Here is a 27,166-nt window from a genome sequence, read left to right on the forward strand (position 1 = left end):
AGACTAGGCGAGACCCTTCCCACCTCTGTCCAGCTGCGCTGCCACCAGCTTTCTCCACTCTTCACCTGAACAACACACATTTTACAGCTCCCCTTCAAAGGATCATACTTACGTCTCCAACAGCTTCAGCAACCGAATAGCCTCAGGATGGGGTGGAGGCCCAGAAGTGAGAAAGGATGTTATAGAGCAGGATCTCCTGTCAGATAAGGGCTCCGCTCAAAACACATATTTAATGACAGGTTATTCACTGATTATGTGGTCCCACACAGCAAACTTGAAGAGATACTTGCCTTTCATTTAAAAACCCTATACTGTGTTCTGACATGTGAAAGCCAGAATGTTTTACGGTTACTCGAATGTTTCCCAGCCAGGTGCAACTAAAACAAAGACTTGTATTCGCAGTATTTAACAACCTTTAGGTGTCCTCAGTGAGGGAGAACTGCAGCAAGACAGAAAACTTTTCTTGTTTTTGAGCTTCCTACATATTTGCACATGTACAAGCCACTGAGAAGGGTGGATGCTTAGATGGACACAGCAGCCCCATGAGACAGTACGGTCACTTGTGATCTTCCCCCAGACATCAATGAGATGTTTCTGTTGAAGAGCTTTCAAGGACTTTGAAAGGGAAACGACGGCACTCTCCTCCTCTGAAGGACACAAATAAGACGCAAGCAGCTTCTTTTAATAGCCTTCACAGCACCAACGCCTGACTTTCAGAAAGAATGAAAGGCTGCACTAGGGTATCCCTTTTGGAAAAAAATACTCAAGAAAGGGTAAGAAAGGGAACATGGTCTGTGAGAAAACATCTATGGAGTTATCACTTCAGAAAAGTTATTTAGTTACCCAGGCATTAGTTCTGGAGCTTATAACAAACAGGAAGGGCAAGGGTCTTTGAGAGAGCACTGCAGCATTTTTCTCAGTGGTTGATTATTTTTTATTAAATTTTCAGGAATTTAAAGCTTGCACAGGCCAAAATTTTGTTTTACTTTGGCAAAGCAGGAGGCCAAAGGGCAGGAAACAGGGGAACTTTGTATTCACACATATTTGTGTAAAATATTAGTTGCACATTGAGCTCTACCAATCCATTACAGTAGTTCAAGAGAAACACACAAACTTAGTGCAAAAGCTATATTTATGGTTCAAATCTAAACTGACCAGCCTGGTTATGAAACACCTTTCAAAATGCCATCCCAAGCATTAAGAGGTGATTCCTTTAAGGCTCTGATTTTAAACCAAAAAGCAGGAGAATCCACTTTTCACAGGCTCTGGGGCTGCCTGCAGCTTCTGAATATACTCTCCCAATTTATCTTCCCCACCAAGAACAAAACGCATCCCCCACTGTGCCCATTTGCTGCCTCCTGGCTGAGCAGGCTGCTGCAAAGGCTCTTTGCATGGGAGTCCGTCAGAAGCTGGTCTGTAATGAGCTCTGCGTACTGCTGCTCACAGCACAGTGCAGAGCGGGTTAGTCAGAAAGCACAGTTTGAGCACCACTTGCAGCACAGATCTTCAATAGAAAGTGTAAGAAGGTGGATATGTAACAGTGAAGCCAACTTCCAACTCAGTCAGCTCTTCTCTGCCATTTCATCTAACGTGGGCTCGGCAGCTGCCAAGGGAAAAACCAGTGCTTTTCACAAGGTTACTCAGTATGTGTAACCTTCAAACTCTCCTCTGTGCATCCCAAACAATTGCACACAGGCAGTGAGAGAGGATGCTCCTGTGACCGCAGAACAATCCCTCTGTTGTGGCTTTCAGCTTCTCGATAGGAGGAGGCAACACTATTCTGAGCAGAAGCCTTTAACTGTTAGAGCAGCTGCTTCCGTTTCCCAGAAAAGGCCGGGTGGGACAAAAACCTCATATATAAGATGCCAAAGGACCTCACACCAGCAGGAGGGGGAGTTTTCTGCCTTCCTCGGGCTGTTTCCTTTGTTTTGCATTCCCCCTTCAGAGCAGGGGACAGAGCCTTTGTCCAAGGCTGGGCTGACCACGTGCAGCTTCTCCCCCACATCCTCACCCCAGGAGTCAGAGATGCTCTTCTTAACAGGGACCGCTGGTCCCTGGCACGGGGGCTCCTGCTCACCCTCCTGCAGCAGGGAGGCTCCAGGTAGGATGGAGAAAAGGCTTCCTGCGGAGAGCTCGGCTCCCCTCTGCTGAAAATGTTAGTGAGATGAGTTCTGATCCTAAATTGTGGCACAGCATCCCAGGGCACAGGGCCGGCAGTTGTCCTGCGGCTGCTCCGGCTGCTGCAGCAGCCTTGCATGGACATGTGCCACACAGCTTTCTCTGGGTCTCCATGCCCATTTCTTTCCTCCCTCTCCCACTGGCAGCCCACATGGAGTATGAAGGCTAAAACAACTTGTGCGTTTATAAATGCAACATGCACATCAGACTTAGAAGCACCAACGCTTTGTCCATCCCTGACATTTGGGAGCAGCCTCGGGGCACACTGACTGAGGCAAAGCACAGAGAGAAGACAGGTCCTCCTTTTATTTTTTTTTAGTAAACCAAGTGAATGAACTGTATTGAACAGCTGAAAAACAATGAGCCAAGTTCAGTTCTCAGTCAGGAACAGGACAGGAGCTGACAGAATTAAAAGGGACAGGATCATCTGAAATCTAGCCAGCTCAAACTGGGCCTAAACCTGCTTTATCTAAATTGCAGTAGCAGCTAAAAACAAGCCTCCTCTTTCAGGCAGTGCTGAGGTCTCTCGCTTACTGACTAGAAATGCTATGCAATCAGTAAAGCAGTCCAGGGAAGACAGCTTTCTTTCTATTTCAACAAAGTCTTTTTTAAGGAACAAAGACTTTCTGTGCCTCTGCTCCTGGTACAAAGTCTCTCCGTGCTTTAGTGTCAACCTACCCTTTGGGGCTGGAAAAGGTCAGAGACCTGTTCTCAGCCAAGAGCTGGAAGCTGGAGAGACAATAGTGGCTTCCACAACAAGGCACAGAAGTACCAAGTGTGACTGATGAGTCCAGACAAACTGCAGGAGAGAAATAAGCACAAAATCCATGAGGTTAGGGAGGTAGAGGAGAAAAGGCTTTACTTCATATTAACATAGCTAGCTCACTGACAACATAGCCATAGACTTTTCCTCCACCAAGTCAAATAGGAGTACAGGTACCCTTGGAAACTCCTGGGTTCCCAGTCATGTTTTCCTACTGCTGAACTGCAGACTGGGAGGCAGCGTGGAGAAGCCTCATGCACGGTCCAGGTTCACACCACCCAAAAGGCAATGTCACAGAGCAGTGGTGCTGCTCCCCTCTTCCCAAGTTCCTGAGAAAGTGTTCTGTGCTTTTTAAACCTGGCTACAGGGTCAAAAAGGCTTTTCTATCACCACAGCAAAAGGAATTTCATGGAGAAGAGATTCTATGGTGTGGCACAATGTCCTACCAAGTCCCAAGCATAGGCCAGGAAGATGTTACCTACCAAAACCAGCAAGAGCTGAACTACTGCCAGCTTGTCACATCAGTGGTTGAAGGAGTGACAGTGCTCCAAGGCAAAGGGCAGGACTCAGCCTGGAGCTGGGGTGCTTCCAGTATTGCAAAGGGGCAGCACTCTGCCTATTTGGAACAGACAGAGAAGTGAATTTAGCCAGAATGTAAGGTCATGCAACTCCATTTATACTGCCAGGAGGAAAGAGAATACGTACCACCTGTACAATGGCATAACAGCACTCAGCAGCATTCACAACCGTATTTCTGCTCTATGCCCTCAGCTATTTTATCACCTGAAACCCCTCTGACTGAGACAGGACACACACAGAGGAAGCACAGGCCACCAGGTGTGTGCTGCTTCACAGCCTGGGAAGCCTCAGTAACAGCTGGCGCCACCATGAAGCTCTTCTCCAGCAACTGGCAAGCCTCTTACCTCTCTCTGTGCCTTCGCACCCAGCAACAAAATGGACTTGAGTGTTTCTCTGCCTCTCACAAGTGAGGATAAAAACATTGGACTCTGAAGATCCCCAAAATTATGGTCATACAAACAGACAAATAACACTAAGCTTTGCAAGCATGCAGAGAGAAAGCTGCATTAATTTCACCTGGGGAACCCTAAAGCACCTCTGTATGCTGACATGTGCCATTCTCACTGTCACCAGTGCCAAGACCTGTCCTCTCCCTCCTTTCCAAGTGAAAGGCTCCCTCCACCAAAGAGCACGGATGTTGTAGATAGTGAATATTGGATTGCTTATTCCCTACAGATCCCTGCTAGGGTTTGGCAAGACCATCTTAACATTAAAAGGAAGCGCTGGAAGTTTACAGTTTGAGAGGAAGAAAAGAAGAGCTGTAATAATGCCTGTCAATGAGCTCTGCTGGACCAAAGCCAGAATGGTCACAGAAAAAAACCCAACAAACAATTAGAGAAGAAAGCTTGATGCCGAGGACGAAACAGTGACAGGGCTTCTTGATAAGTGTCTGAGAGCTGCTTTGTCAGGAAAGCAGATAGGTGTCTACCTGCCTCATTGTTCAAGAGCATGCAAAGAAAAAACACAAAGCCACACTGCAATACTGACGTCTCTCTGAGAGCTCATATACACAATCAAGCTATAAATGCACGCACAGGCTGAGGCTGGCACAAGGTTAGCTGCCATCTCTTGTGCTGCAAGGAAGGATTTCTGCCACTGGCACTACCCTGTGTGCCAGCTCACGGGTGTGCACACACAGCGGGCGCAGAGTTGCTATAGCAGGGTAAGTCTCATCTGGCAGGACATGCAACAGGTATGGGGCATCCAGCTTCGGGCAGGGTGATCAGACAGTGCCAGCAGGTGAGTTCCAACCCTTGAGCATCCCGAGCAGTAACAGCAACAAGATGGTAAGAGTAAACCTGCTCCCAGCTTCAGTGTTCTCTCTGTGCAACCCTGGGACAGTATTTCAAGAGAAGATGCACTTATGTGCCTGCAAAATGCCTCCTCTTAGAGTCATCTCCTCTGAAGAAAAAAACATTTCCCATGAGGTCTCTTTGGTGTTGTCTGTCTGATTTGCAGACAGATGCTTCTCCCTGGATTATCAGCAATGCTGCATTAGCTTTATTTGTGATCTACAGGGGGAAGTAAAAAGGTCTGGGTCCATCTGCAACCAGCACTTCACTGCAGTGTCTATCAGGACAACTTACAAGAGTTGCATTTGGCAATTCCCTCCCTAACAACTTCAGAGCCTCCAAGCCAGCTTTGGGGGGTGCCAGGGACAGGTTGGAGACTGAAGCATGAGCTCTACAGCTGCCTGTCCTGCCTGGCACGTCAGCCAACCGCTCTGCACACAAGCAACTGGTTTGTTTTATCAGCCAGCACGTTGTCTGGTACCAGCCCCAGCACGTATGTCTCAGCTGGAAGCTCGGGGTTGTGACAAGACTGGCTTACGAGATGGGGAGAGGGATGAGACATACTGGGGAGGTGAGCTCACAGGCAGCACTATGGGGAGAAGTGGATTTATTGTGGCAGTGTGGGACGTAGAGGGGCTGGTGCACAGAGACGTAAAATACCAACGTAAAAATCTGTGCTGCTGCTCACAGAACAGCTTGTTTTATGGGAAACGTCTAAGAGGAATTAGGCTAAAACCCAAGCAATTTCTCATGGACCACTGAATAACTATCAGATGATGAGAGCTTTGGCCATGACAAACTTGGGTTAAATTGGAACCAGTGACTTAATGTTTCCATACCCCTTTGCAGAATAAAGGCATGTAGCCTGCACGCTTTGTTGGGTCCTGTTCACCTACGGCAAATGACAGGCCAGGAGGCTGTTTTATAAACTTTACTGCCCTACAGTTTCAGTGTTTGCACAGCAGGGTTCACTACATAACAGGTTCTGTTGAAATGAAATTGATGTTGATTTGTACTTCTTTGCTGAGCTAAAAACCACAGTTAATCCCCTCATTTTTAATCTGAAATCCTGAAATGCTACAGAGGAGCCAGGGCCAGCTCCACACTGGAAACTGGTCAATATTACAAACAGATGATAGAAAAAAATATATATATTTTACAGAGCCATAGCAACCAGAAGAGAACAATAAATCAGCCTGGGGATGAAAAAAAAAATAAAGGCACAGTCAAGGAAAAATATATATGAGTTACTGAGAGATTGTATTTGGCTTTACTCATCCTACTGAGAAGAAATAAATGCTGTTTTACAAACAAGCTAGACAAGATTCACTTGTATTCAAGGAAGCAACAAGTTTGGTTTGGGTTTTGGTTTTTTCCCCCGTTTACACACGGAAATTGGCCACTGTCAAGAATGTTTGTGAACATGTTGGCAAGGAAAGAGTCACTGAGGCTACCACACAGAAGCTTTCTGGACTCCAGAAGATCTGAAGATGAGGTCTAGTGGTTACGCCAGGGCAGCAGGTGTCAAGGTATCTGCTGGCTTAATGGCTGCAGGTTTGTGACCCCAGACAAATCACTTAATCCCACTGAGTCCCATTTTCAGTGTAAAAGTTATACCTCCTGTCAAATGCAAAGTGCCTCCATGTCTTAGATTAACTTGAATCAGATTAAAATTGCTAAGTAAGAAGAGTGCAGCTATACCTGCAGTCCTTACAACCCCTATAGTCACCCTTGTTTACTGAAGGGGAAACTGAGGCACGCAGAGCTGGCATAATACCCTCAAACCGATGTGCTTAGCCAATGACATGGGCAGGAAGAGTGTACGAGCTTCCTCAAACTACAGACAAGACATCAGACAACAACTCCTACCTGAACAGTATGACGTCAAAAATAACGAAGGAAGGCCAGACATACCTCACTTTGGGCTGGCTTTTCAGCCGGGCTGCTGAAGGCTTGCGTGGCCGTCCTGCCTCAGGCACTCACACGCATCAGTTAGAACCGTCCTCCCTTCCAGTAACTTTTGGAAATTGGCCTATGGACTTGAATCGTGATAGAAGACAGAAGCTCATAGATAGTAAGTTCCTGCAGGTTTCACAGAAGTAACTACAGGACAAGAGAAGCAATTCATACCTTATCCTCTGAAATGGGAATCTCTCACCATAACGGTGCAGAGGGGGCAGAGATGCCAAGAGAGGTGTTCGTAGGGAAAAATCCCAACCTAATACATCAGCTATAGTTAATCTGGTCATTGTTGTTATCAACACATATAACTTGTTCTGTACCTGCTGGAATTAGTTCTGTCCAATACACTTTTCAAAAGTGTAGTAAGTTTTCTAAGGAATAATTTGTGTAAGCAAGTTTCTCCTGAGGTAATCAGCCGAAATCTGCCTTAAATCACTACCCACAAATTGCATCTTGCAGGCTTACTTCCTTTGCTCATAGATTTTGTTACTACTGTTTTGCAGTCCCCAAGACACAAACAGCTTCCTACTACTGATTAGTCAAAAGTTAAATATTAAAATTTAACTGTTAAATTAGCTGAGACTTCAAAATTCATATTTAAATATATTTAGTGCACTGAGGCTCCTCCTCCACCCTCACCTAAAGGAAGGATCAACTCTTCCTGAAAAATATACATGAAAAATAGTTTCACTTGTTCTCAAAGATATGCAGCAATGAGGAACCTGCTACTATTCTAGTGCTTCGCCGTTTCTCCTAATAACAAACCCTAACCCCGAATTACAGAAATTCAGTAGTGATTGGTCTCTCATATCCCTATTAGGCACACAGAAAAAAATATTACTTTATTCCCTACAGCAACCTTTTGCATATTTGAAGGCTGTTCTCACACCTTCCTTCCATCTTCTCTTCCCTGCACTAAACCAACACAACTCTTCTGATCATTCCTCCACAGGTCATATTTTCTGGACCTCTGGGTCATTCTTATTGCTGTCCTCCAGTCTCCAACTGGGATATATGTCCCTTGAAGTCTTTTGTCTGAAACAAGAAACAGTGCTCTCCCTTTCCCTTCAAGGTGTTGCCAGCAGCATAGAACCCTGTCACATCAAATACACAGAACACTTCTACTTATACGTCAGGATAATTTAGCTTCTTATCTCTCAGAATGAAGAGAGTGCTGGTCCAGGTATACCCCATTTGTGATCTTAACTCTGAATAATTTTCTTCTCCAGCTAGTCATTGTGCACTGGTTTATTCCCATGCAAGCACAGGACCTTGCACTTGTTGTACCTTCCTGACCCTACTGCACACAGGTACCTCAGACCATTTCTGTAATTTGCAAAGGCAACTGAAGTCCAGCCCTCTGCACCATTATGTTTTGCCGTGTCTGCAGATTTCATCAGGACACTCCGCATTTCATCATCCTGGTCAATACCAAGGACAGATTTTGGATACATCCAGCCACAAAAGATGTGTAGAGTTTGATGACAACACATGGACAATTACTCAGAGTCTAAATATCCAGCCAGTATTGCCATCTTTTACCAAGATTGGGCAAACTCAAGCGGAAGAGGAGAGTTTACAGATCATGGAAGGAGGGGCTGGCCACTTGGAAAGGATATAAGGCTGTTGTCAGAGGATGTAGGGAGGCAACTACGAAAGCTAAGGCCTCCTCCCCCTTGCAAGAGGGGTCAAGGACAACAGAAAGGGCTTCTTCAAATACATGGCAGATAAAACTAACACTAGAGGCAACGTAGGCCCACTGATGAATGAGGTGGGTGCTCTGGTGGCAGAAGATACAGAGAAGGCAGAGTTATTGAACGCCGTCTTTGTCAACACATACCTGTCAAAAATCTCACCAGTATCAAGGTAACCAACATTCCCTGTTCCACATGGTGCCTGTTACTTGTCACAATTAGTTTGTTCCATATGTTCTTGATCAATCCATGCTGAGACATCCATTATTCCCTGAATGCCTTCTAGATGCCTTCTAGTTTTTCCTAGCAGTTTCTTAAGACCTGAAGCCTGTTGTCTTTTTTTGGGGCGATGGGAGTGAAGAACAGCACTTGCCATTTCAAGCCTCGCTTCATGCTACCTGTCCCCCCTGCAGCAGCGGGGACTCTGACTGCTCAGCCAACCTGCAAACCTCTGACTAATTCATGGACATCGTCTCAACACTTCTGAGGCTCGTTTCATGAGCTAGTTCCCTACTACAGTATATGCATTGCAGAGAATACAACTACAACATATGCCATACCATGACTTTTAGGCTCTATCCATGATGAGTTTTTCCTGGCAATTTCTCCAAATTTGTACTTTACAGCTATTCTCTTTCAGGCCAAGAAACATGGAAGAACCAAGAACTCAAACAACACATTTGTTTAAAATATATTGTCCTCATGATGTATATCAGGCAGGCCCTTGAAAACAACCTAAATTTACCTTAGAGAGAAACAAACCGCAGATTTTAATTTGATGAAAGCATAAACCATAGTCTCTCTATACCGATCAAGCATCATAATACTGCAGCACCTAAAGAGTTAACCATTGTGACAAGCCCTGGATAAGCTTTCTGCAGGAATAGTGTTTCTTCTTTGTTTGAAGTATAAGTTTGTTCTACTATGAGATATTCCCAGTATACCCACGAACCATGACAAGCTAAGGTCACTGAATTGTGCGGTTTCATTTTCAAGGTTTGCAGGTTTCGGTTTTTGTAAAACTAAAAATAACAGAGCTGGAATTTATGGTCATGGTCAAACAGTGATAAAATGAAGAACAGATAAAGCCACAAATAATTTTTTTTGAGACTTGCAAGCTTGGTTTTGTTGAAGGAGGGGAAATAGTGCCATTTAATCAAAAGCACAAAGCATCAAGTGTTCGTTACAGTGAACAGGGAAGCCAAGGCTCAAAGAGGTCTCAAATTCAATGCAGAAGACTGCTTTTCTAAAGCGTAACCAGTGCAGGAGAGATGGAAACAAAGGAACACAACATTAATTTGCCTAGAAGTGTCTGTTATGAAAATACACCACCTGCAATGAGACATGCTTTGTAAGTGCAATACACAGTAAGAGTACTTAGGACAGCAGTAGCTGCTAGGTGAGCTTTCAGCGCAGTCATCACCATCGGAAAATGCTCAGGCTCGGCAGGAAAGTAACGACACCTTCCTCTCCCACAACTTCAACCAGGCCCAGCAAAGCACATCTGTGATAAGCAAAAAGTTGCCTTGGTATTCAAGAGGTAAGAATTTAGCCCTTAGCACAGCTTTCAAAGTAAACAATCCTTTGACATGCCAAAGTGCCTGGAGCCTATCCAAAAAGTTCCTGCCAGTTTTAATTCCTTTTCTTGCTCCTCATTCAGAGCGGATTCATAAGCATTACTCAAGTTGTTTCAGTTCATCAAATGTTTTCAAGACTGTTTTGGAGTATTAAAGAGACTCCACAGATCTTTAAACAACTGAAGAGGACAACATTAAGGTACATACACCAGAGTCAAACAACACTCATCATTGTTGCATTTGACAAACGTTCCAAGTGGCACAGCCAGAAAGAATGTGAACAAAAAGAAACCTTTCATCATGTAAAACGATGCTGTCATGCCACAGCCTGCCCAATGCCCAGCAGGTTCCTCTTCAAATACTTGACAGTTTTAAAGTTTTAACGTCTGACCAGAGAAGTCCTGTAGAAGATCAAGTAAAAAAAAAAAATACCAACCAAGAGCAGAAGCTCAGTTGGCTTTGCAGAACAGCCAAGTTGAACTGGGGGAAATCCCATGAGGCAGAAAAAAAAAAATAAATAACACTGCCTTGGCCCTGGGTACCCGATCACCCAGAGGTGACACAAGGGAGAACTCGGGATTGCTCTGGAGACTGCCGGGCTGAGAAGCACAGCTCCAGGGAACGAGCAAGGCAAAGCGGGACACGTCAGGTGCAGGAGGAGGACTGGGGACTCAGCAGAGGAACGGAGTGAGCGAGCTTACACTAAACCAGAAAATGACTGCACCTAGTCAACTGGTATTTCCCTGAGAGATCAAGAAGAAACATGATAGTCTGCCCCATTACAACTTTTACTTTTAAACGCATCATCTCGTCAGGATTAACCTGACATCTATGATTAAGCAGCAGATTTTAGCCTGAGAAAGCTCTTATTCAAAAGAGACAAGTGATAAGTTTGTACAAAAATAAAGCTAGAGCCTGATCACTTGCTGCAACAAGACCCAGTTTCCTTTTATACAGGGCAAGGAATGGTTGGTAACACCCAGGGACAGCACACAGCCGCTTGCTGAAGGGCACAAAGCTGTATGAAAAAATAAAATCCAACTCTGATATTTTAAGGGGCCTCTGGAGGTGTCTTCTCCAGCTCCCTATTTGAACTTGAGCCATCACCAATGCTAGATCAGGGTCAGTGTAGCTTCACTGAGTCCTGAACCCTGCCAGTAAAGGAGATCCACCAGCTCCCTGATAAACTGTTCCCTGTGCTTTGCCACCCTCCTTATGAGCAAGTTTTCCTTAAAGCCCTTCTAGAACCTCTGATACTACAATTCAGAGCTGTAGCCCCTATGTGTATTATCTAAGGCTTGACTGCACAATCTTATAACTACCCTCCCAACAACTGTAGGCTCCCTCCAGATCACCCTGCACCTTCTCTTCACGAGCCAACCCGGCCCTGCCGCCTCCAGATCTCCTCAGAGCTCATGTCCTCCAGGATCCCCACCACTGTGGACTCTCTTTTCTCAGCATCTCTTAAACCCCAAACAGGACACAGTATTTTAAGTGAGGCCTCCCCAGTGTCATGCAGAAGAACGACCAACTTCCCTCCATCTGCTGCTCATGTTCTTCCTAAGGTAACCCGGCACACGGTTTGCTTGTTGCATGGTAAGTGTGGTGTTGGCTCATACTCAATTGTACATTCAAATAAGTCAATTTATGATTCATATACAGGGCTTTTTAATAATATAAATCGAGAGCTAAACACCCAGAGGCTAGAATCCATTAACGTATGTTTGAGCAGCACCTTTAAAGAGTCAGGGTGGGTAGAAAGTCAAACCCAGACAGATAAACAGAGGATAATACAGGAGGCCCTTAGAAGCGCACATCAGACTGATATGCATGGGCATAACCGCTCTTTCCAGTTTAAAAACAATTCATTGCCTTTGAGGTCAGAAGGGTGAGACTGCAGCAGTGCAGGAAACCAAGCAAGGGAAGTCTCTGCCCGGAGTGCCAGCTTCGACGCCAAGAAGCTTGTCCTGAAGTACCCTACCAAATCCCAAGTCGCTCTGCAAACCTCCTCCCACCCACGGAAAGGGTGACACAAACAAGCAACTGCTACAGGAAGGCTGCTTAATGTGCAAATAAAAGGCACTGAAACTACTTTATTAAAGAGACTGTTACGAAAACCTACACTGGACTAGAAAATTTAAAAGGCTCCAAAAGGGGTCTAATATGATAAGATAATAAGTTGACATATACCATGTTGTATGTTATTTTATATTAAGATGGAGACATAAGACTCGGGTGTTTCCTTCAGACCCTGTAGTCAATACACAGAAAATGTGAGTATAAATTCATCACTGCATGGTCAGTATCAAAAGGCTACTGTAAAATACAATTTAGACAGGAACATCAAACAGTGGCAAAAATTATGACCAGTCACATGGATTTAGATGCTTAAGAGAAGCAAAAATCAAGATCGGGGGGTAAACCCAGATTTGAATGGCCATGAGGGAAGACACAGCAAAGGTCACAAAAAAAAAAGGCAGCTTGTCATTTTAAACTGTAACAAGAGACTCTCCCAGCATGAAGACAAGCAATAACCTGTGCTGGCACCGGTCTCTGGCAGTTAATATTTAGAAAAAACACCCCACAAGAGTTACCAGTGCCTCAGAGCTTTGTCACAGAGGTTAGCAGAGCAATCCTGTTTTCATCCAGACCTTTCCCCTTTGGGAGTCAGCCAGCTGACTGAACACCAGCAACAGAATCAGAACTTACTTAGCAATTTATTAACTAGTAGAGCAAGCACCAAATGTTACAAATTCAATAATAATTGATTTAGAAGGTACTTTACCTGCAGAAGACCTCAAACTATGTTAAAAAAAGTTCTTCAAATATTTTCATTCAGATCTTGTGACGCGAGAGAGCGCCTTTCTAGTATGCTACGCACTCAGCCGTTCCCAGGGTCTTCACATGATCACACTACAAACTAATATTCAACCTACTGGTATAAATGAAACCCAGAAAGAGTAGTGCAAGAGGATGTTTTGTAGGCACCCTGGTCTGCAGTTTTCTGGCAAGTCTCCATCTGCATTAATGATTCCCAATTGTTAATTCCTTAGCCCTCCCAGCCTTGACATCTCTTACAACTTTGACATTTTCTCATCTCAGCAGCTCCTTGTTCACATGCATTGCTGCTGCCCAGGTGCACAGACCATGGGAAAAGACTTGCTTGTGAAGGAACTGCAACAGTTTTGGAAGTTACAGCCCTTCTGCTGGGAAGGGAGACCTTACCAGCTGGGTGCTCCTCGGCCATTTCATGATAAGCAAATGAGGTTTTCTTACCAAGAGAAGGTGAAACCAACAACGCAGGAAAACAAAGAACCACTGGGCCAAATTCCTATGTTTAATAACTGTTCTGTATCTTCAGCTTTTCAATACTAAGGATTTGGAGTTACCTGAAGAGCAGCTGGGTTTTGTCCCCAGCAAGCTGGGCTGACAGAGGGAACACACTCTTTTGGGTTCTCACACAAAGATAATTCCCAAGATTTGATTGAGTGTTGATAAGACAAGTGTTGCATTGTGAAACAGATGTGGTCCTTCAGAATGAAAGCAGGAAAAAGCATATTTAACCCTGCAGTACCTGACTGGAAGACGTATCTGGCTAAGCCTTGCATTAGTTCTGCTGGCCAGGTAGGTGGTGCCGACTCCCCGGTTTCTCTCTTTAGTCGAAACGTCAACTCAAATCCAAAACCACTTGGTCCATCTGTTCCTGTAAACCTGGAGAGAATGAAAAATAAAAAGTCACAACATACTTCTTGTAAGGAGAGCAGGCTTCAAGATTAGGATCACGGGAAAAGAAGAGTGTTTTCCTCATAGAAAAAGAGGAGTTTAGAAGTTCTCTTATTTCAGTCTACTGTTTGAGTTCAAAGGGCATAACATTGTTAGGTCAGCTGATGTAATACAATTTTGAAGGTAACTATCACAGCAGCGTTCCCAATTAGAATAATGCAGTCTTGAAACCGTAACTTCTTTCCTGGGACTGGTGGGATTTTCAGCAACCTGAATTTATTCTTAAAAATCATTGTAAGGTTTGCACTGATAGCTAAATGGGAACACCAAAGAAAGTGCATAACAGAAAACAACATTGTTTCACCCGTGTGAATTCAAATTTCTATACATTGAGAAGTGGGATGAAACTAAAGTACTGTCTAGTAGGTTTCTGGATTGAAACAGCTGAATATTTTTATGTACAGCATACAATTTCTGTGTTGCAAGGGAGATGGAAACAAGAAGATGCAGGCAGAAAGTTAATAACCTCTCAAACAATGTACTAATTGTCATTCTGCTCCAATATATGCCCGCACAAATTCTCCTTATATATCTAGGAAGACAAGAGTGGACAAGCTTTGAATTTGACAAGTACTGTTCAAGAAGCAGTAGTCTGCCCGTTTCCCCATTTGACAGAGATAGGTATCAATTTATTTGGTTTGGTCAGGTAGGGTCACAGACAGGAGAATAAAGTCACAATTGAAGTATGAAGGCTCTAACAAAAAGGAGTAAATAAAGGATACTCCATAGTACTTTCTGCTTCAACAAAACCAGTCCTTAAGAACACTTTTAAAAATACTTATACATAAGGGAAAGTTCCTGTTCCAAGTCCCCAACAGCCAAAAATGTCACATTTGCCTGTGGAAAATGCAACACTCCAAGGACAAATACATATGCTTGCAAACTTGAAAGCAAGTTGGGAACATCTGTGCCCTTTTTACCACTGTCACTGCATCTCTCACTCTTGCTGGGGCTGTTCCACAAAGGCAGAGAAAGAAAAAAGGATTTACACTGAGCATAAAGACACCTCACAGAAGCTTTCACAAACCAGTATCATTCTGCATATTCACCTCCAAGACCTGCAGCCACTGGCAAATCTTCTGGAGAAACTTTGCAAATGCCTTGGATGCTGGTACCTTGCTGGCACATATGAAAGGTACAGCGCTCAAAGCGTTAACATCGCACTTCTGCTAAAAACAGCCAGAGCCGCCAGGAAAGTGATAAGAGCACTTTCCACTTGAAAAACACAGCTCACCAGCAGCAGTGGTGACCAGCTCCAAGTGTTGGGTGGATTGTTCCCACACTAAGAAGTTGGGTTTGAAACAGAAACACTTTATTTCAACCCTGGCTAATGACAAGTGTTAAAACTGATTAAATGTAAGCATGGATGTAACTCCTTCATCAGGCAATGGAACTTCATTTGAGGATCCATCAAGGAAAGCTTGACTGTGGTAGAATTTGAAATGATGTAACTAAAGTAGTTAAGAAATGTACCCAAGTACAGAACTAAGGTATGGGACAGCCCAAAGAGATAACAGCTGTGACTGAAACCAAGAGACCAGGCACTGAAAGTCAGTCAGACATGTACAATGGCACTAAGTGCCATGTCCAATCTCAGTTTAAAAACCTCCAGGGACGGCGAGTCCACCACCGCCCTGGGCAGCCATTCCAATGCCTGACCACTCTCTCTGGAAAGAATTCCTTTCTAATATCCAGCCTAAATTGCCCCTGGCAGAGTTTAAGCCCATGCCCCCTTGTCCTATTGCTGACTGCCTGGGAGAAGAGACCAATCCCCACCTGGCTAGAACTGCCCTTCAGGTAGTTATAGAGAGTGATGAGCTCACCTCTAAGCCTCCTCTTCTCCAGACTAAACAACCCCAGCTCCCCATCCCTCTCCCCATCGCTCTTGTGTTCAAGTCCCTTCACCACTCTTGTTGCTCTTCTCTGGACCCGCTCCAGCACTTCAATCTCTTTCCTGAACTGAGGGGCCCAGAACTGAACACAATACTCCAGTGTGGCCTCACCAATGCAGAGTACAGGGGAAGGATCACTTCCCTTGTCCTGCTGACCACGCTATTTTTGATACAGGACAGGATACCGTTGGCCTTCTTGGCCACCTGGGCACACTGTTGGCTCATGATGAGCTTCCCGTCAATTAGCACCCCCAGGTCCCTTTCTGTCTGACTGCTCTCCAGCCACTCTGTGCCCAGCCTGGAGCGCTGCAGGGGGTTGTTGTGGCCAAAGTGCAGCACCCAGCACTTGGCCTTGTTGAACTTCATCCCATTGTACTTCATCCCTTTCTACATTCAGCAGGCCTGTAGGGTTTTATTAGTTTCACATATCAGATAGCAAAGGAAAACCAGAAATATTTCTTAAAGGGAGAAACAAAAACACTTCAAAGTTGGTAGTTTTCAAGGATTTATACCAGGAAAAAGCATACACCAGAAAGTGAAACACATCATGAATGGGTCGATTTTAAGAAGGATCAAAGTTAATGAAAAGCTTTCAAGCTGATCTTTCACAGTTAAAATTTTTGGAAAGTTAAGATGGCTCTCTATTGAATTTCCTCCTTTCAAGACATGTTCTGAAACCACAGCTTTACTTCTAATATGCATCAAGCTAGAGGTTAGTGAGGTTTTCTTTTTTAACTCCACAGATCTCTCTGTTCCCCAGAAATAACTGTTGAGGAGAAGGCCACACATGCTTCATATTGATCCTTGCGCAAGTTACTGAGTAACAGAAGCGTTCAGGTGAACATCCATCACATTGAAAGCAAGAGGAGCATTTAGGAGAACATCGCTGGTCACTCCACAGTAGCTGCGAAGCAATAAAACTGACAGGCAATGTTACTTACGTGATTTTTTTGTACAGTAATGAAAGAGACTCTAAAGCAGAGAAGAACTACTTGAAAATAAATAGAACAAAAGCTAAGGAAATGAGCGGTAAGTTCCTTCCCTTCTAAGATTTCAGAAAATCCCGGAAGAAACAAAAGATATTTCTTCTAAAAAACACTCAAGAAGTGCAGCAGCATACAATGCTTGCAGTTCTCAAATTCTTAAATTAACAATCAAATATGAGAAAAAAATCCTATTTGCATGTAAGAGATCTACACTTAGTGACTAGATTAAAAATATTTTTGAGTAGTTAATGGTCACAGGTTGCTGAAAATACACTGCTTTGCTACAGCAAGAATTTAAATACACGCGGTTCACCGGTATTGTGCAGCTGTTGTGAGGTAACAGTCCATAAAGTAAAAGACTTTGATCTGTTTAATTTTAGCTTGCTAATTTGTTTTTGAAGAAATTATGACACATGTGGCTTTAAAAGCTTGCAATTACTTTAGAAACTCTTTATGTTTATTTCTGACAAGTCTTTCGTAGGAAGAAATATTAATATTCAGAATGCAATTAGTATAGTCATTTTCAGCTAGCATTTTTGCCAAAGCTTTTGATTTATTCTTCAGAAAAAGTCTTGTATTTGAAAGTAAGTTGAACGGAGTTTCAACAGCTGCCGTAAAATTTCTCTCAATGAAAAATGGACCATAACCCAGGACCAGAGCTCCCAGCCAAGGTTCAGAGGAAGCACATGAGAATGGAGGCACATGTGAGCTTCAGGAACTAAATAAACCTATAACCCTGCCACATGTCTCTGACCCTGAGTCTAATGAAAATTACAGAGAAGAAATCAGTAATTGACTTATGCAGCTTGGCTTCTCTTATGGAAGGTCCTTTTCACCAGGGAATGAGCACTTTGACTGTTCTTCACTCCAAAATTTGTGAGGATAAGGATGCCCCAGTCCACTGGCAGGGAGGGAAGCAGCAGCCACAGCCAGCACATGCACGGGAAACTAATCTGCCCACTAAGAAGACCAAGACCTCCAGATACATATATCATATGAATGGAAGACCAAGCAAAGGGATTTTTGTCCTCCACAAGGATAGACACTCCTCCCTCATATCTGGGCTGTATGCAGCTGCTCATACCCTCAAATCACCTGTGTCCATTTTTGCTCACGGCCTTATCCAGAGGATAAAAGATGCAGCTATTGTAAAAAAGAAATCCATCCGTGGTGGGGGAGCTAATAAGGTGAGATTCCCTATAAACAAGTTAATTTATACTACGATGTTCCATTATTTCTGTGTGGAAACAGTGAATTCCTGCAGCAGCCTCCTCCTTGTAGGGTACATCCCCACTGCTTGGGGGTTATCTTGGGAGGCTGCCGAGGAACTGGACAAAAAGGATCATACCCTGCAGTCTTGTAGATGTCAAACTCATGCTCCTTCCCACAAGTTCCCAATTTTCACTGAACTTCCAGAAAAGTCAACCACCTTCGGCCAGCCACAGTCAATGAACAAGCTAAAAAACCCCATATAGTTAAAGAGAAAGACTGGTATGTCTCATTTCCACATAAAACTGGATGGAGGGGTGAGGTTAACCCACAGATGGAAGAAGTCCTGCTAAAGCACACAGAAGCCAGGTTTGCTCGTGATCTCTTCCATCGGCCCCCAAGTTCAGTGCTACCTGTCCTACCTTGTTCCCTTCCAAGCCGCAGCAAAGCGTCCGCAGCAGCTCAGCCTGACCCCCATCCCCGTGTCAGCCCCCAAAGGAAAACGTCCTTATTACACACTTTTTGTTGTACAGAAACAAGATCCTGGCACTATTCAGGGTTGGCTTCTTGTGAAGAAGGGAGGTGGGGACTGGGGCTATGCTTCTGGGGTGGGGTTTTTTGGTTGTGGTTTGGCTGATTGTGGTTTTGTTTGTTTTGTGTGGGTTTTTTGGTTTGTTTTGGGCTTTGTTGTTGGTTTTGGTTTTGTTTTAGTTTGGGGTTTTTTAAAACATTTTTTTTTAAATCTGAAGGTGACTAATTCAAACCACAGCCAGTTTAGAACAAAGGCTTTGGAGCTCAGTTCAGCATCTCAACACTGAAGTGCTTTGCAGGTCGTTTCTTCACCAAAACGGTTACAATGCAGCGGACCAAAGGCACCTCAGCTTTGTGGTAAAACCATGACCTGAGATGGAGCATGTGCAGGAAGGACACTTCAAAATTAGTATTTTGTATCTGTGTGTGGCCCCAGGTACATAAACTGAAAGCTGCAACACAGCATTAAGTTTCTGTGCTAACAGATCTGAATATTTCACATAGTTTGGTTTATGCCTTCATTCTGCTGAACCCTGCAGTTTTGAGTGAAAGTTTCTTTTAAACATCCCTGAAATGCTAAGAAGGGGAAAAATATATGAAATCAATATTTTGCCCCAAAACTAAAGATACTAACCATGAAGAGACAGCATGGATCATACTGTGCCTTTGCCCCGTCCAACACAGGCAAACATCATCATTAGAGCCAACCCAATTGTGAAGCAGCCGCCCAAATTTTCACAAAAACAAACATCGATGGAGAAATTCCTGGCCTGCTGCATGCCCACTGGCACACATCACATAGTTTTATATTATGACTTCAGCAGTAATGGAAGGCTCTGGTATCTGCCAAGTCAAATCCAACCCTATATTTAATATTAAAACCTTATTCTCTCGCATGAATAAAAATAAACTGTTTGAAAGCCAAGGTCATATATTACATACCATTCTTTGGGTTAAAACTCCCTTTATCTGTTCAGCAAATCAGCTCAGCAGAACAGACTACACTGCAGCACTGCACATATGCTGAAGGAGCCTGGCTTGTTCCTTTAATGAGGTAAGAGTTTCACTGATCACGATATTTAGTTCCAGCAAAAGAATCCAAAGAAATAGAGGCCCCTTTATTTACAGAGCCGTGCGGCCGGCCCCCCCAGCCCCTCTCCTGAAGCCACACACAGAGAACTGAGAAGCTGCTCCCCCCTGCAGCAGAGCACCCAGCGCGTTTTTCACATCAAATAGCCCAGCTTAAGAGGATCAAAAGCCAAACTAGCCCTTTGCTTTACAAGCAGCTCTGAAAACCCAAGGCTTTTCAGTTTAAATCAAAGCAATTTGCCAACGAATTTTCATTCTCACTTTTGCAAGGAAGGGGACAAAGTTTGCTTCTGCAGCGCAGTGCAAAATGGCTGTATTTCTGAAATTCTGCTTTTGAAAGCTACACAGCTCTAGACAAGGAGCGAAGTGTACTAGGTGTTTATTTTTTGAGAGTTTAAGAGTTTGTGTATAGAAATATATTAAGTGAACCAATCCCTGAAAATGGGAGTTTACATATGTTATGATTTTTTCAGCCAGTGAAGAAGAAAGCGCTTTCAGGGTATTTACAGAATCAACTGGGTTGCAAAAGACCTCAGAGATCATCAAGTCTAACCCTTAATCCAACTCCAGTCCGTTTACTAGATCATGGCACTAAGTGCCATGTTCAATCTCAGTTTAAAAACCTCCAGGGACGGCGAGTCCACCACCTCCCTGGGCAGCCATTCCAATGCCTGACCACTCTCTCTGGAAAGAATTCCTTTCTAAAATCCAGCCTAAATTGCCCCTGGCAGAGTTTAAGCCCATGCCCCCTTGTCCTATTGCTGACTGCCTGGGAGAAGAGACCAATCCCCACCTGGCTAGAACTGCCCTTCAGGTAGTTATAGAGAGTGCTGAGCTCACCTCCAAGCCTCCTCTTCTCCAGACTAAACAACCCCAGCTCCCTCAGCCTCTCCCCATCGCTCTTGTGTTCAAGTCCCTTCACCAGTCGTGTTGCTCTTCTCTGGACCCGCTCCAGCACTTCAATGTCTTTCCTGAACTGAGGGACCCAGAACTGAACACAATACTCCAGTGTGGCCTCACCAATGCAGAGTACAGGGGAAGGATCACTGTCCTTGTCCTGCTGACCACGCTGTTTTTGATACAGGACAGGATACCGTTGGCCTTCTTGGCCAGCTGGGCACACTGTTGGCTCATGTTGAGCTTCCCGTCAATTAGCACCCCCAGGTCCCCTTCTGTCTGACTGCTCTCCAGCCACTCTGTGCCCAGCCTGTAGCGCTGCAGGGGGTTGTTGTGACCAAAGTGCGGGATCCGACACTTGGCCTTGTTGAACTTCACCCCATTGGAATCAGCCCATTTTTCCAGCCTATCCAGATCCCTCTGCAGAGCCCTCCTGCCTTCCAGCAGGTCGACACTCCCTCCCAGCTCGGTGTCATCAGCAAATTTGCTGATGATGGTCTCAATCCCCTCATCTAAATCATCAATGAAGATGTTAAACAGGATAGTTTAGGGGTAGTCAGGACTGCACTTTCAGAAGTCACAGCTCCAGTCCCAGCACCTCCAGGGAGACAAACCAGGTCTCTCCTGGGCAGCGAGCGCAGGCTCTTGCACTCTGGACTGACTTGTCCCAGCTGCAGTTTTCAGCTCCATCACCACTACTTCTGTTAAACAGTAGCTTCATGCTGCTGCCTCACAGATGCCTTTTTCTTCCACTCCTGAATTGCATTTCCCCTCATCTTCTACAAAGACAAAGCTTCCTGCTCTGCTGGTGAGCCACTCTGATACCATTTTGAAGGCTGCAGAAATACGGTATCACTACACTTGTAAGCCTGGCATCTGGAAGAGCTGCTGTTATTTCCATCAGAAAACAGTTTTAATTCTACCATCATCTTCACCCCCCCAACCCTTCAATAAAAAGCCACAGTAATTGCCAATCCACTGCTTTCAGTACTCCAGGTCAACCTACCAGGATGTTTGAGAAGTTTGAGAAGGTGGTTATACCAAGCTGATGGGCAGTGTCCAACACTCTGCTTGACGAGACCAAAGTACTTCAAGGTCCAGCTCTCATTAGTGTTTTAATACTGCAGAGCTAGTAACCATCCTGGAAGATTTTTCTATTAGCTAGCAAAGATATTAGTATTAGCAACACAGAAGACTGGTGTAACAAAAAGACTGAGGGTACTCAATGACTTCACAGGTCCTCCCTGAGAAAAATCAAGATGCATACAATTTCCCTTTCACTGCCCACATGTGCTTACAAACAAGCAACACAAAGGGTGGTCTCCTGTCTAAAACCCAAGGAGAAGCCTTCAGTGGGTTATTATTGAGTCAAACACCTCATTGTCTCCGTCTCCCAGGAAGTATGTCAGGCAGGAGCTGATGTGTCCCAAACAAGATGATGCAGAGAGTCAGCCTTCTGACTTCAAGCTCCATATGTGTTACACAATGTCTTCCCACTATAAGCAAATGACACTCAAGATTCCAGAACTTCAAGGAAGGGAAAAAAAAGAAGAAAAAGAAACAAAGAAGTGACCCCACCTAGTGCTTACAGCATCTTGCTCAATGGGAAATGGCTGGTTTTAGTGCAGCTGTCAAATACTCTTAAGTCTCATCCAAGCCCTCGATGGCATGCTGGGATGCTCCTGTGAAGCAACTTCATAAGACAATAGGCAGAGCGACCCCCATACATAAAAGGCTTGAAAAGTATCCAGAAAAGTTATTTTGGCCAAAACCCACCTGCTTATATACATATTCTCTCAGATTATCTCCTGGCATTTAAAAAAGCATCATTTTTAAAGAAAAGCACATAAAAACATCTGAGAGAAGCAGGGGGCAGTTATCTCTTCAGAGCACTCAACAGGAAATTCCATGAGCTCTTGCCACCCCAAACCTGTGCGCAGGGTCTTACTGGACTCCTTTCTAGCTTAAGAAAAAGCTTCATGCATAAGCAGGGCAAACACAAATGCTAAAAGAATACACGCTCAAAAACTTCTGTCCATGTAAAATCAGGGTCAGAAAGCCAATGACACATGGTGCTTGAGACAGTTTATGGCTTTGCCCAAAGCTGTTGCTTAGAGCCTGGTCTTGCAGTACATCATAGCCAACTTGTAAGCCATCAACCAGATGCAAAACCTTCCTAGAAACAACAACTTAAATTGTTTTTAGAGAATTATTACAACATCTAAATCCAAACAGATGCAGAGGCACTTGCTCTGTAGTTATTTGTAGTTTTCTCAGTTTTCCAAAACACTCATGTAGTATCCACTTAGAAAGCTTACATTGAGATAGATCTGAGTAATATTTGTGAATCAATTTGTCCTGGCCAGTACGCAAACAGAACTGTGCTTCACTGAGCTGCCATTCAGTGCATGACGTACTGCTACAGGAGGAAGAGGAAACTTCAGTTTAAGTTTCAATCACTTTTTACTATTTTTACTATTCAGCTTCTTCAAAACTCAGCTGGTGACAATCTTGTCCCTGAAGCCTGGAGATTGAGAGTTTAGGTTTTGTTCTTAAATTGTTTGTGTAAATACTGAATGTTTATACAGCAGATCAATTGACTGTTTCCTCTAAACCTTCAGATTACAGACTCAAATCAATTTTACTCCTAACTCTGCAGACACAACTATCTTATGAGACAGTGTCACTCAAAGTCCATGATAATATCACGAGGGCTTCCAGCGGCTTTAGACACAAACAGCACGGGAACTGTTGTGTGCATTTTGTGGACCTGACAGATTGGCCACTTTTTAGACACCCAAATCAGTCAGGCACCTGAGAAGCACTCAGCACACAACCGTTATTAAAAGGTGTCCATAACACAGCCAACTACATCACATGAGGAAAGGTGCTGGGTCTGCTCAGCTCTAATAAAATAAGCCTAAAAGGAGAGGGGGATGTTATCACTCAACTACCTATTGGGAGGGTGAAGGGAAGACAGAGCCAGACCTTCCTCAGAGATGCACAGGAAAATGGCAAAGGCCAATTCCAGTTACATAGATCTGGGAATCACAGAATCACAGAATCGACTGGGTTGGAAAAGACCTCAGAGATCATCGAGTCCAACCCTTGGTCCAACTCTAGTCCGTTTACTAGATCATGGCACTAAGTGCCATGTTCAATCTCAGTTTAAAAACCTCCAGGGACGGCGAGTCCACTACCTCCCTGGGCAGGCCATTCCAATGCCTGACCACTCTCTCTGTAAAGAATTTCTTTCTAATATCCAGCCTAAATTTCCCCTGGTAGAGTTTAAGCCCATGTCCCCTTGTCTTATTGCTAACTGCCTGGGAGAAGAGACCAATCCCCACCTGGCTATAACTTCCCTTCAGGTAGTTATAGAGAGTGCTGAGCTCACCTCCAAGCCTCCTCTTCTCCAGACTAAACAACCCCAGCTCCCTCAGCCTCTCCTCATAGGTCTTATGTTCAAGTCCCTTCACCAGTCGTGTTGCTCTTCTCTGGACCCGCTTCAGCGCTTCAATCTCTTTCCTGAACTGAGGGGCCCAGAACCGAACACAATACTCCAGTGTGGCCTCACCAATGCAGAGCACAGGGGAAGGATCACTTCCCTTGTCCTGCTGACCACGCTATTTTTGATACAGGACAGGATACCGTTGGCCTTCTTGGCCAGCTGGGCACACTGTTGGCTCATGTTGAGCTTCCTGTCAATTAGCACCCCCAGGTCCCTTTCTGTCTGACTGCTCTCCAGCCACTCTGCGCCCAGCCTGGAGCGCTGCAGGGGGTTGTTGTGGCCAAAGTGCAGCACCCGGCATTTGGCCTTGTTGAACTTCATCCCATTGGAATCAGCCCATTTTTCCAGTCTATCCAGATCCCTCTGCAGAGCCCTCCTGCCTTCCAGCAGGTCGACACTCCCTCCCAGCTTGGTGTCATCAGCAAATTTGCTGATGATGGTCTCAATCCCCTCATCTAAATCATCAATAAAGATGTTAAACAGGACTGGACCCAACACTGACCCCTGGGGAACACCACTAGTGAATCTCTCTCACAGGAGTGAGCTAACCCTGGAACAGGATCCAGGGAGGCTGGGGAAGCTGCCCCTCTGAGCAGGCATCAACTGGAAACTTTTAGAGGTCCTTTCCAACCTGTGATCCTATGAAGGAACACAGCCAAGAGCACAGGTATGAACTTCTACTACTGGTACCCTGTATCCAAAACTGAGCTGGCAGGGCCTGCAGCTGATAACACATGAGCACGAGGTAAGCTTCTTTTGACAGAAGTGGTTTCTATACTCAGCTCCTGAGCTACGCTCTCCAGTCTATCACGTTAAAGTAAACCACCGTCAGTTTTCAGGTCACTTCAATGTGCTGGGCTGCAGGTTAAGGCAATTTAGGGGTTGCTTCTTTGAGGTTACGCTGTCAATGCCATGAAAGTAGTAGCATCTGGAAGAAGCATAGCATCCCTCTTAGCTGCTGAAGGTTAATCCCTTTGAGCTCTAGAGGCTTGGAAGCATCATCGTCTCATTCTGGAGGGTGTCAACATACAGTCATACATGTAAGGATAGTGCACGTAGATTAAGGGGAAAAGGCTGCCAAAGGGATTTATCTGCTTCATTATTAAGTCAAGAAACTTTAGAGTACTCTTAAAATGGCATCCAGGTGACCTGAGTTTGAATCCCTCTGTCTTCCCATCCTCCTCAACAAATTACTTACGAATTTGACTCTCAGAGGTAAAATAATGATATTTCCCTGCTTCAAACGGAAATATGACACACTCATCATATAGGAAGTGCTTATATACTCCATCTATCAAGGTCACAAAAGCTGGGAAATTAACTCCACATTCTGCACAGCATGGACAAATACTGAACATAGGAAATGACTAAAACAACAAAATACGAAACAGGAGGTTGCACGGGACATGTCACTCTCTACCCCAGCAGAAGGTGCCCACATACAGACAGTTTACTTTTTATTTTTGCTGTTTTACGGTCCATGGACCTAGCTTTACCAGTAGGTGATAGTCTGATCTCCCATTACAGTCATAACTAAACTGACAAGACCAAGCCACTTCATCTTCACAATTTCCAAAACAGGTAATAAAAAATAAATCATGTGAAATCAAGTGACTAGAGGACTGGCTGTACTTTTCAGCTTGAGGGCTCACACATTTATCTACAGAGCCATCCAGGCGTCCCACCTCACAGCCAGCAGAACCCGCTCCAGCCCAGCTGAGGTGTCCCCAGAGCGGGTTCTGGGCAGCACACTGCAGGCACAGGTAGCACAGCAGCTCCGGAAAACACGAACAGCCTCGCTGCAATGGCCCGGGGAAGGGGCTGCAGAGTTGCATCATCTTAATGCCCACTGAAAGGCTCTGGAAAGAATAGCTGAGAGCACAATAAGGATTTTCTGTGGCGCTTACAGAACAAGGGGCAGGGAACTAGTGAAAAAGAAAACAACTCACCGAGATCTGTACTCCAACATTTTATTTAAGCTATTTGTGCTGCACTTCAGAGCTACTTGTCCTTCATTTCTACAAGGTCCAGCAGAACATTGCTCTCGCTTGGCCTGAGTTGGAGGTGATTCTGCAAACACAGCACGCGGTCACCGTGCTGCACAGCACACCAGGGAAGACAACCTTCCATCTGCGCACAGATCTCATTTCGTACAGGGACTGACTGACCCCTTAGCTCTGACACACTGGTCTTTGCACAGCCTGCGGGGAATGGTAATGTTACACATCTCCAAAACTCCACCTAAAGGCTCAGCTGCAACCTCACCAGGCGAAAGAACAGAAGTGAAGGGGTAGTTCAAGCCAGCATGGCGGGGAAGGCGGTATTGCTGTGCTTGAGGAGCAGCTGGGAAAGGGCACCAATTCTCCTTGCAGTGGCTGCTGCCTCCTTCCCAGCCTCTACTGCCGAGAAAGTTCTGCAGCTGCTGAGAGGAACCCATTGGCATAACAAAAGCGGCTTTCAGAAGCAGTATGGGAGGCTGGAAAGAATAAGAGAAAAAAAAACCCAAAGCCAGAAGCTACACTAACAACTATGGTTAGTTTTTTTCAGTACTGCCTAAAGTCTCAGGATCTGGGCTCCAACATGTTACATAGATTATAAACACTGCTGTCTCCCATTTCTTTCCTGCTGACTAAAGAACACAGGTTAAAAGAAACAACTTCAGCACACCCACAAGCACATTTTTAGGACTCTCATGTAATTAAGATCTCAGCTGTGCAATAAATGAGCCTGGGGCATAAAAGATATTTAGGAGCTTTTAGGAGCCTGAACTCCAGCTTTCAAGCAGGACTTCGGTACCCGAGTATCCTGCTGGATATAGGATTCAATCTCCCATCTTCCACTTCATCAGCTGTTGAAATCAAGGCAATACCTCCTTACTTGCTGAGGTGTTACACAGTCTCATCTCACTGTAAATGCTACTCTCAAAAACATATCGATGAGCATAATAAGAAACCTTAACCAATTAAACAGGCAGGAGAAGGCCCTTGGAGCCCCACCTACAATTCCAGGGAAAAGAAAGCACCAGGCTGCTGGTGAAAGACTCTCGAAAGGGAAACAAATGATAGCTGCAATTAAAAGTCTACTCTCTCTCTCTCTCTATATATATATATTTTATTTTTTTTTTAATCTGCCTTCAAGCATTAAGCTTCTTCTCCATGACTAGTGTTCCTTTGAAGTGTTGAAAACTTTCAGAAATAGGAATCATAGGCTGATATTTTTGACCTAT

The 27,166-nt window shown here is 44.6% G+C and overlaps 1 protein-coding gene across 5 annotated transcripts in view; it reads right to left on the reverse strand.

The window, feature by feature from the left end:
* The window catches only part of SUFU (SUFU negative regulator of hedgehog signaling), a 97,421-nt gene that overhangs the window by 54,249 nt on the left and 16,006 nt on the right, over positions 1-27,166 (reverse strand). For all 5 annotated transcript variants that reach the window (XM_065067157.1, XM_065067158.1, XM_065067159.1 and 2 more), the window contains exon 3: positions 13,620-13,756. In XM_065067157.1, coding sequence (XP_064923229.1) covers positions 13,620-13,756 — 137 coding nt within the window. The remainder of the gene's footprint in view (positions 1-13,619; positions 13,757-27,166) is intronic.

Source organism: Columba livia, chromosome 6 (genome assembly GCF_036013475.1).
Source record: "Columba livia isolate bColLiv1 breed racing homer chromosome 6, bColLiv1.pat.W.v2, whole genome shotgun sequence".
Lineage (NCBI taxonomy): Eukaryota > Metazoa > Chordata > Aves > Columbiformes > Columbidae > Columba > Columba livia.